This window comes from Thunnus maccoyii, chromosome 7, assembly GCF_910596095.1.
Source record: "Thunnus maccoyii chromosome 7, fThuMac1.1, whole genome shotgun sequence".
In the NCBI taxonomy this organism is placed as follows: domain Eukaryota; kingdom Metazoa; phylum Chordata; class Actinopteri; order Scombriformes; family Scombridae; genus Thunnus; species Thunnus maccoyii.
The window spans coordinates 22631872-22643679 of NC_056539.1; the positions used below are offsets into that span (position 1 = coordinate 22631872).

At 38.3% G+C, this 11808-nt stretch overlaps 1 protein-coding gene across 1 annotated transcript; it reads left to right on the plus strand.

The window, feature by feature from the left end:
• Positions 1-444: 444 nt before the first annotated feature.
• On the plus strand, positions 445-11241 carry LOC121900523 (pyroglutamyl-peptidase 1-like). The gene is made up of 5 exons (XM_042416938.1): positions 445-610; positions 2669-2721; positions 4123-4239; positions 4781-5013; positions 7018-11241. Exons 1-5 carry the CDS (start codon positions 577-579, stop codon positions 7211-7213), a joined length of 633 nt encoding a protein of 210 aa, XP_042272872.1. The 5' UTR covers positions 445-576; the 3' UTR covers positions 7214-11241.
• The last annotated feature ends 567 nt before the right edge of the window (positions 11242-11808 follow it).

Consider the following 11808-nt stretch of genomic DNA (forward strand, 5'->3'; position numbering starts at 1 on the left):
TTTCATTTTGACATTGCCAAAAATGTAATAAATGTCTTTATATTTATTACTGAGCCCATAATGAGTGGTAGTGTACTGGATTGCATCATATTAAAAAATATACCTTATGTGTGTTAATGGGGTGGACAAAATATTAGAAACACTTTTCAATATAATGCACTCCAATACACCACCACCACCACCCACTATTACCCCAATAATAAACATAAAGTATAAGTGTCACCTCTCTGACAACGTCAAAATGAAAATACACAAGCTTGTACTGGACTGCATTGAAGAAGTGAATCAACTGATGATTGGGGTTCTTGGAGGCATGGAATACGTTATTTATTTATTTATTTAGCTATCTAACGTGTCTTTTTTGAGCCTCCATACCTCATCAACGCCTCGTTGCTGACGTAATCACGTCACGTCTCACGCAGCCTACAGAGAGAAGGAGCGGTGTTTGGATTGTGTAGTTTGGCAGAAGGATCCGTCAGCTGCGGAGGGGTGTCGGACTCACTTCATGGTCCTGGTACATAATAAAGACCCTGAAAAAAATAAGCAACGGATCCTTTTTTTTTAACCGGACGGGAGATGGACAACAGTAAACGGACTGTGGTCGTTACAGGTTTGTCTTGTTGTTGTTTTTTTTGCTGCTGTTGTCGTCGTTTCTCCCGACAGACGGAACAACGGTTTGAAGTGGTGGAAAAGTTCTGTTGATGACAGCTGCTAACGTTAATGGCGTCAGGCGGTTACTGCTTCACTACGCTGCAGTTGTGGACTGTTGACAGAAACGTTTAGCTTATAATTTTATAACGACACACTTTTGTATTTAGGTATTTATTATGTAATCAGAGTCAACTGACAGGCTTGTTAAAGAGATTATTTCGTGTTTCATATGTCTCTCTTGAAAGGCCAAATAAAACAATATAATGTGATAGATGCAGGTTCAACATATGTACGAAATTAAATATCTAATAGCATTCTTTAGAAATTTAATGTTGACAGAGTTTCTTCATAGGAAGGATGAATTATGCGATTCGTTATTGAATAGGTTTATGTGTCAGGAAGTTAATTAATGTCATCAACTGATTCACAAATACATTCATAGATCAAATCAAAGTGGTCTTAGATATTTACATGATTATCAGAATACCAAATGATTTCCAAGCTACTTTCACATAAACTCCAGGCATGTATAATGTCCATAAAAGACAGAGCAACAATGTAACAAGGAGAAAGGTTCCCACATCTATAAAAAATATTTTAATATTACCTCCCTCTCCAATAAACACACTTTTATCTTGAACTTTTCTGACAAAGGAAGACTGTCTGGGGTGTTTATTCCTCATGGCTTTTGTATTGTGAGTTTCACCCACTGTCAAACAGTTTGACTGGTCCCCAACATCAGGCAGCTTTCCAGACATGGTGTCATTATCGAGCTGGACAAAGTTATTATAAGTAAATACCACAACCACCCAACTGTGTTTCTCTATGAATGTTTCTATACTGTATTGAAAGTCATTCATTAAATTTCCTTTCCGATTACATGTCATTGCATTATGATATGAAAGTCTCGGCCTAGAACTGTTGTTTTCTGCTACGTGTTGGGACAGATCTGTCTTTAGGGCTGCAACTACAGATTATTTTCATTATCGATTAATCTGACGATTATTTTCTCAATTAATCGATTAGTTGTTTGGGCCTTAAAATGTCAGAATATAGTGAAAAATGTTGATCACTGTTTCCCACGACCCGAGGTGATGTTCTCAAATGTCTTGTTTTGTCCCGACCAACAGTCCATAACTGAAAGATATTCAGTTTACTGCTATAGAAGACTAAAGAAGCCAGAAAATATTCACATTTGAGAAACTGGAATCATAGAATTTGGAAATTTTCTTCTTAAAAAATGACTCAAAGCGATTAATTGACTATCAAAATACACAACAATACTTGGCCAGCTTACTTATTACCTATTGTTATTAAGGTGTATCCAACATATGATATTTTCTGAGTGCACAAGCAGCAGTTTTCACCATGTATTCTGAACAGAAGTAACAGAGGCAGTGACTTGGTGTTTTCAGACACAAAGGCGTGCAAAACCTTGCCGTCCCAGCTGATGGAGGATGCGTAGACTGCCTGGGAACAGCACCCTCACAATAGCAGGCCGGCTGGCAGCTGCCGACCCCTCGCTCTGCTCCTTTTCAGCAGCCTGTCAGACAGACAGATCCTCCCTCCACCCAACCCCCAGGGACCCCGCTGACCCTAGGAAGGGTGGTGGAGGGGGATCAGCTATAGATCCCTATATAAACAAGCCTGTGTGAATGTCCATCGTCTGCTGCTGCGATTTTGTAGGTCATAGTGATAGTGATTGATTTTATTTTGGTCATTCAAGGAGAGCAGCACAGTGGAGCACCGCAGAACACAAACAGAAAATCTTAAGCAGCAGCCTTTCTTTTATATTTATTAAAAAATCCAAATTGAAAGGTATACTGGTATACTGTTTATATTATAAATGCAAGAAAAAGTGCAGTTAAATTATTAGTCACACCAGTAAGTTTCTCCTCCTGTGTAGAAACCAAACAAACCCCATATTATGAAATACTGTGTAGTATGAAAGCAGCTGGACAGAATCGGTACAGAACAGTATTATTACAGCAGCTGAAATAACTGACATGTTTTGCAGGTTTTGGGCCATTTGGAGAGCACACCGTCAACGCCAGCTGGGTAGCAGTGCAGGTGTGTTTTACCCCTCTGTTGCTGTTATAATACACATTCATGAAGTCCAAGTTTTTTCTTTTTTATTAAATGTGACCTGGACAGAAATTATTACAAGCAAGTTCTTAAGTGAAACAGTTTAGAGTTTTGAGTTTAAAATGGGTTTGTTGGTAATTAAATTCACATCAGAGCCCAAACAAATCCTTCCAATCTTGTCCAAAATGCTAAATTTCCATAAGCTCATCATTAAATGTGGTATGTTTTTAGCTGTGATGGTCTGTATCATCATCTACACGGAGCCATAAATAGTCTTCATGTTGAGCTGTTAGTAATAAAATAGTAGCCGGTGTGACTTTTTGTACCTGTTTGTATGACGGCTACATGACGTTCTGCTAGCTGCCCTCCTGCTTCACACTGTGCAGCAGTGTGCCGGAGGGTGTTTGTGTCCTGCTGGGGGAAACTGCATGTGGGGGACGACGGTGGTTGTCAGGGTGTCTAGACGAACTTGATAAGGATATTAAAGGCAAACAAAAGGCCGCTTTGTGTCAGGGTCACAGACGTGGTCAAACAAGCCTCTTTTCAATACAAGTGGGGGTCAGTGTCAGGGGCTATTTGTCCTGCAGGGAGATTGGGGGAGGTGTTGGTCTACTAGCTGTGAATTTGACACAGATTTGTCTTACTTGTAATGTATGTGATTGTGATCTTTTATTTCATGTTTTTCTGATACTGTTTCTTTTTCTACAGAAGGTTGAGTTTTGGATTTTTAGTTTCCATAATACAAATGATGCAAAAAATTGCATTTTGGCATAAAATTGTTTTATTTGAGAATGATAGCGCTGCTGAGAGACGTCTGTCTCATCATCAGTTCTGAATAATTATATTTTTATTTGTGTACATTATCATTGGATTTGAATTATTTTGGATTGAAAATATTGTTTGATTTTAACATAATACATTTTTTGCCTTAGTACACCGAAGCAGGGCTGCAACTAATGATTATTTTTATTATCTATTAATCTGTCGATTATTTTCTTGATGAATAGATTAGTCGTTTGATCTATAAAATGTCAGAAAATGGTGAAAAATTTGGATCACAGTTTCCCAAGTGATGTACTCAAATGTCTTTCGGTCCACAACCCAAAGATGTTTAGTTCATTATCATAGAAACAGTTACAGATATTTGCACAAAAGAACACGCCTTATCACATTTAGCATGCATGTAATCTGTATTATTGAGTCCTGTATCATTTGGCTATGGATAGAGAATAGATCTGGTTCCACCCACATCTTATAGAAAGCAAGGGACCACATGCTAAAACTGTGCTGACATCACTGTAAGATGCTCAAGAGAAAAACAAACAACAAATGGCTGTTTTAAATGCAAAACAAGGATTTTAACACTGATGTTGCTTGTCCTTACAGGAGCTAAAGAAGCTTGGACTGGGCAGTGAGGTGGACTTGCATGTATACGAGGTTCCTGTAGAGTACCAGAAAGTCCAGAGTTTGGTTCCGTCATTATGGAAGCAGTATCATCCACAGGTAAGAGAGCATGGGGCTTTAAAACATTGCCAGATGTCCCTAACCTTTTATTATTGTTCCATGTTTAAAAGTGCAATACAGTAGCTCATGTCTAGCTCAGTTCAAGTTTAGATACGGTTTTAATGCCACTGACCTCAGATCTGTAAAATGCAAATTTTTAGTTTTAATCAGATCTGACACCTTCTAAGAACAGGTAATGTGACAAATGAGAAACACATGCTGCGCTGAATTAAATGACATACAGTTATCACATTATGTAACAAATGAATGGCTTAAGTGTGGCTCTGATGCAAACTCTCTAAATGTGTTTTTTGTAAATTGGGTTGCAAAAAGGTACTTTTGTCTCTGGTTTAGTAGTTCTTGGTTTCAGATCTGTGTTTTGTGTGAAATATAAGTCTATTTGTGGTTCAGTTAAAATAGTCACAGGTCCTTTAAAGGCACTTCATGTTCAAACAAGCAGAGAAGTCATAGTCACAGCTGTTGAACAGCAAGAATTTATTAATTCTGACTTGTGTTTTCATTGTTTCATTTTCTTTTTCAGTTGGTAGTTCATGTCGGAGTCTCAGGTATGGCCACCACCGTCACGTTGGAGAAGTGTGGCAGAAATCATGGCTACAAGGGCCTGGACAACAGCAGCTTCTGTCCTGATTCGGCGTGTTGCATTGTGGGAGGCCCGGACTGTATCGACTCGGTTATTGACATGGAATCAGTCTGCAAGAGAGTGACCGCCTCCGGGCTGGGAGTATCAGTGTCTGTCTCCAAAGACGCTGGAAGGTAATTTTGTTTTGTTTTTTCAGTTAGACTCAGATCTTCATATCTGAGGATGCTTCAACTGTTGACGGGTAGAGACATGAAAATGCATAAAAGCAGGAATGAATCAGTATTTACTCAACATGTTGAACGGAGAACATTTTGACAGAATTTTAAAGACAGTGGAGGTGAAACTGCTCTTGAAGCCAGGAGGAGAGTAAGAGTTCCCTTCTGTCACATAGGAACTAAAATCTGTTCAACATGTGCACATTGAAACATGAGAGATGAGACGTGCGCTGCTGTCTGCCAATACTACCACTGGAGGGCACTAAAGTCACATATCTCCAAATTGTACATCTATATTAGTTGCTATAAATCGAACAGAAAAGTCAAAATAGCAAATTTCTTTGTAAAATCCAAAGTGTGTAGATGATGCACTGTATCTCAAATACATCACAATTTGTTTACTGATTATATATCCTACCCCTAATTTTTGTTTTTAGTTATTACTACTAGTTATTATTAATAATAATAATGTCTTTAATATCTACTTACAGTATATGTTAATTTGACTTTTATTTGAAATGATATAAATGCCTTAATTTACTACCTCTTATTGATTCAATTACTGAGGGCAATAATATGTTTTTATCATGTTGGACTTTATTGCCCATTGAATATATTGCCTATGAGCAGTTTCATACAAACAGTATATTAGTAAAACCTGGGTCACTATCATGGTTTTATTACTGTCTATACAGCTGATGCACATACTGCTCTGGTTAACATGGAGATCTGTTACAGACCATACAGTGTACTTGTTGCTATGACTGTAAATGTTGAGACATTATCTGCCTCATCAACTAAAGATGTAGTTAGTCACAGTATCAGTAGAGGAATGCTCAACTGGTCTTGCTTTGGTAAAAATGTTAAAATTAAGAATACCAACTCATGTCAAGCTCTGAGCTCTGGCTGTGAAGCTGCACTGTTTACCTCTAGTGCAGACATGCGGAGATTTAAGGCGCCTGTGGACTGAGACAACAACAATGTTTTAAGTTTATTGCATGTTACATTGTGGGAGAGGCCTATGATAAAATCACAATCTGTGTCAGACTGTACAATATCAATTTGAGGCTGTCAGATTGTATGCTGGATGTGTGGTGAATCGTAGCACTACGATGTAAAGTTTATGAAAGCAGAGGCGCGTCATCCATCTGTGCCGCTCTGATGTTATGAAAATGCAGCCAAACAAACAAAAGTCACACAAACTTCTTCTTTTTTGTTTCACCTCCATCCATGATTTGTGTGCATCATGGATGTATTAAGGTGAACAAGTGTGTTTCTCCCTAAACTTTATTCAAAGAACTGCACTTGTGAAATGTCACACTGGCCAGTATATTCTGTGTCATTTCATGTCGTATTCTGATTGGTTTGTTTGTAGATGTGGGTTGTAACAGCAGTCACATTGTGAGAATTTGGTCTCAAATTTCTGACACTGTCAGAATTTTACTGCAGTTCGATCTAGAACCACTGATTTGGATTGACAACCAGAGAGGTGAGAACTCCAGCAACACTTGTAGTATGAAGAACAACTTAAGTTGTTCTTTCCTTTCTCCATGCACCTTGGAAGTAGGTGAAGTTGTGCCAGAGACCCTTACTTTTGGATTGACAACCAAAAATTTTACCATGTTTCTCTCACAGCTGTCAGTTTTTGTCTCAGACAGTCCAAAACCACACAGCGTAAACGGGCCTTTACTTTCACTTACAATAATGGCCTGAGATTTTATTGTGTGTGCCATGAATTTATAGTCATATGTTCATCATTACAAGGAACCATATGAATAAATGTATGTGCAGAATGGATAAGGTGGAGAATAAGTGATTGATGCATTGGTAAATCCTTCCAAATGCATCAATAAATGCATCAGTAAAACACTGATGTGTCCAGTAAACAGCTTTTATTGTTTGTTCTGTTTCTTGGATCCAAAACGCAGCGTTCACTTGATGCCGTGCTCTCTTCCTTAACAGGTATCTCTGCGATTTCACATATTACACGTCTCTGTATCTGAGTCACGGCCGCTCTGCCTTCGTCCATGTGCCTCCTCTCGGAAAGCCTTACAGTGGGGAAGACCTGGGCCGTGCGCTGCAGGCGGTCATCCAGGAGATGCTGGAGCTTCTGGACCAGGCTGAGGAGAAGATCCACTGCCAGCAGCACTTCCACTAAGTGACCTCTTGATGCCAACCAGCCTCTCCAGCCCTCACCACACAAGAGAAATTGCACTTAACCACAAGTAGCCAAACTTCTTCTTCTTCTTCTTTTTTTTTATTATTGTCTTGACTTGGACATAATGGAAATTTCAGTGTATAGGATGTTTTCAGTGTTTGTCTCTCTCTGTCTAGATTTTTGCGTCTTGTTTTGCTAGGCCTGATTCAGTTATGTTTTAGGGTGCTTTCAAACCTGCCTTGTTTAGTTTGGTTGAATTGAACCCTGGTTCGTTTGCACCCTTGGTGCAGTTCGTTTGGTGTGAACACAGCAATCGCATTTGGGTGCAGACCAAAACAACCGGACCAAGACCTTGTTGAAGAGGTGGTCTCGGTCCGGTTACAAATAAACTCTGTTAAAGTTCATTTGTGGTATGAACATGATCTGACCTAGATCTGACCCAACTGCGCATGTTTTGGATTAAACCATCTCCTGTAGCCAGCTGCGCTGTGCATTCTGCTCCCTTCTCCTCTTCAGCCGACTGAAGGCAGCACATTGCTCTCTAGGTGTTGCCTTGAAGTGCGTTCACGTGTGCCATTCTGCTTGCATATTTTCGCTCGGTGTATGGCCCAAACGACTGAGCCGGATTATCCATATATTGGGTGAGTGTCTTGGAGCACCAGCCTATTGCTGTGCTGGGGGGCACCAATGTGAAAAAAATGAAAAACATAAATAGTTTTCATTGTCAGAAACCACAGATTAACCATTTATAAAGCACTTGATTTAACTTTTATTTATTATTATTCTTATGAATATGAATATGAATTATAAGAATAAGAAAACAGTTGAACAGTAGCTGCTGCTGCGTCTTTCAGCACCACAGAGGCGAGGAGAGAGAGAGAGAGAGAGACGCTGTTTCTTTCAGTAATAACAGTCGTACACTTTATTGCTGATAGAAAATATGTTGAAAGATCATTTTACTAATCCACCAAGTACATCGTCTACCAAGTACAACTTCGTATTCCTGAGTGCTACAGTTCATACATTAGATTTATTTTCTGTTTTACAAAGGCGAAAAGGAAAATCAAGTCCTTTATAAATGTTGTAGCCTATCTGCTGTTTCTGAAAAACAAACTCCTTTCTCCGCCTCCACCCCACAAGACTTCTGACCAGTGAACGCAGTGACAGCTCCCACACGGCTTTTGTTGATACATTTTGGTTCACTTGAAATTTTGCTGTGTGAAACCAAACCGAACCAAAGGGAAAATGTAACAAAGTAACAATTCATCCACTGATTTGGACCAAAGCAAACAAACTGTAGGTGTGAAAACACCCTTAATGTCTCCCAATGAAGATAAAAGAAGATAAAATGGGAGTCTCAAGTCCAAGGTCACAAGATAGAATAAACTTTTAACCCACTTCAAGGAACATTAAACTTGATTTCTGAGTTCAAACTGGCAGATTTTAAAGTTCACAGAGAAAACAAACAGTGACATTACTGCTTTTTTTCACATACAGTTTCTGCAGAGGGTCTGTAATGTGGCAGATATTTCACACTATAACCCCAGATGTGACTACTATTATTGCACCTTATAGGGTTAGGGTTAGAAATGGTTATAGAAGTCACATCTGGGGAAACTATTAAATGTCCTCTACATTGTTTGACTTTCTTAATGTTTCATTCTTACATTTCTTTGAGTTTCACCGAGATTCAAAGCCGAATTTATTATCAAAACCCAAAAGTTGTATTTCTGTTGATGTAACCTCCATTCACAATATGTTGCAGTCGACAGATTATCAGGGTGTTTGCACCTGAATGTCTATAAATGATTAATGTACACGATACATTATGGTTTATGTAGAAAGTTGTAGCAGTAAACTGTGTTAATTTCCTCCAGATATTATTTTCCCAGCTGCTCTGAAGCTTAACTGTTCTGTTTCACATTTGATGTTGAATTGTTTCGTGAGTCCTTTTTCTTTATAAGAAGTTGTAAATTTGCCTTCTTTTACAAAGGTTATTTAAATCAGGGAACGGGTTGGTTCCAGCTCATATTCCCCCAGTTTGTTGGCCCAGTTCTGACAGGAAACCACAAATCCACCCCTCTGAGATCTGGCCCCAGGCTGTGCAATGTTATTTTACAGATCTCAGGTTCATTGATGTAGGTAATTCATGTTATAGGTTTGTCATAATTGTATTGTGGCTACACAATTATTTGAGAAAATATTGAGCATTGCAATTTTAAAGTGTAGAAATTCTCCGGTTGCATGAAACAGAAGATCTTCTGTTGGAAAACAAAGCTAGTATACAATTTGTATTGTATATTCATTAATATTGCTTTTAAAGAACTGAACAAATACTGTGTTAAATGCTGCATAAGGAAAGAGTCTCGCAAACATCAAAGACACAGAGAAGACCAGCATTAGATCTTTTCTATTGCATCAATTTAATGTGATGAGTTACACATCTGTGTTTGATGCCTAGTGGAGCTTTAACTTCACAGAGACACTCATTTATGGAACGTATTTAATCAAACTATGTAGAAAACCTGCAGTTTATCTTTACAGTGGGAAACATTTCAAGACCAAATTGCAAAATCCGAGTTTTACTTCTTTTTTTTTTTTCAAATTTGTGCAGCTCTAAATGTCATTCCATGATTAAAGCTTTCTGTTGGTCTCTTCATCGAATCAGATATAGCTGCTTATTTTACCTGAGAATTTGATTTGATGAAGTTTGACACTCAGTTCAGTCAGAATTGGGCCTAAAAGTTTTTATTTCCGTAGCACTTTCCTTTTTTTTGTTTGTCTCATTGTTTTTATTTTTATTTGCAGTCACTTTAACTCGTAATGTAGCTTTGCAAACATACTCACATCCATTTGAATCTATTTTTCCTACTAATACTTGTAATTCTGTATGTGAGGTATGATTTATAGGTGAGTTATGCTTTATTTTCCTGAACTTTGGTTTGTTCTGACTTGTTAAACTAACTGCTGCAGATTCATTCAGTCTGTCCGTGATGGTGCCACTCCCAGGTGTAAATGCTCTGTTTTACGGCTTTTTTTTTATTGGATTTTCTTCTATTTCACCATGTAGATCAGCGTTTTCCTGACTGCTGAGTCAACAGGACAGACCACACCACTTAACGTGGCTTCAGTTTGATTAGTTTCAGTAGACGGTTTAGCATTGAATGGTCTGATTCAGCAACCTGTGCACCCTCAAGAAACTTCTCCCTCTGTGGGAAACTTGGATCTCTATGTCTTAGCTAGTTGTAGGAAACTAACTGAACACTGTGTAGCATTGCAGCAGTGGCCTTTCCTTGAGCTCTCAGTTAAATTGCCTGTTTTTTTCACCAGAGTTAAGCCAGTTGCTGCCAGTGAGTTTTGGGTAAATGATCATTATTTTTAGCTGTGCACGTCATTTTAATTGCTATTCAGTACCATGGTTTTTACCACAAATTACTGTAGCAGAATAGAATTGAACTTCCTCTCAGACCTTTTTTTTTTTTATCTTTGTCTCTGTCATTTATGTTACATCTTGGTTCTGTGATCTAAAGCTTACTTATGGAATTATTGATTGACGGGCAGGTTTTAGTTTGCAGGTGCTGGTTATTTTTCTGTGCTTTGCATTGTGACTGCTCGGGATGTGAAGGAGCTGCCCCTAAAATGTCTGCTCACAAATGTAAAAGCCTCCATATGTGTCTAGTTTACATATGGGGTGACATTTGACCCTGACTGTCTCCTGTGCCTTGCTGTTGTTTATGTGTGTTGTGAAAAGGCCTTAAAAAATGCCCAGTGGGTCAGTTCAAAGATAAATACTGATGCTGTCCAGTCAGATGTGTGGCTACCTCAAAAATACTTTTTTATCTTGGAGTGTGCTCTGTTGTATGATATCATTATGGCTTTGTGATTTAATGTGAGTTCCTCTCTTAAGGGAGAATCCTCTAAAAGGTGAATTCTGCTTCTGACATTAACAAAGCACTGTTACAATAAGTAATCTTGGCTTTGTAAAAGGAAAGGCTTTGAATTAAAGAGAATTAAAAGATTAAAAGTAATGTCTTTGTCTCTTCTTTTTTCATTCAAAACAGAAATATGACAGATTGCTGTTTGAACATTGCTATTTATGACTTAAAAAAGTCTAACTGACTTTTCAGTTGTGCAAATAAGATGTTGCTACAATGGGCATAGATGTACGGGCCTGACTTCTGCACATTTTTGTTCAAGTTCCTGCAATTGTGCCCCACAAGACACACAACTCAATACCATTACTGAAAGTACAAATAAAACTGCATAATACATCTGTAAAGACTTTCAGTCATGCAAGTAATGGTATAATTCAGCAAAGGAGGTGTAATAACTAACTTTTTACTCTCTTTTCTGGTTGTGATGCCTCTAATTACACCATCTGCTGCAAAGTGAAACAATAACAATACACCCAGAAAATGACAGTGGTGGAAACATTCTGATCTTTTTCTTAAGTAATAGTATTAATATTGCATAATATTGTTTTGATGCAATGCACCAACTATCACACAGAAAGAAGCCTTATGTAAGCAGAGCTGTCAGAAGTTGGAGATACAGATCATTGAAATCAATACTCATCGCGGAACATTGTGAAACAA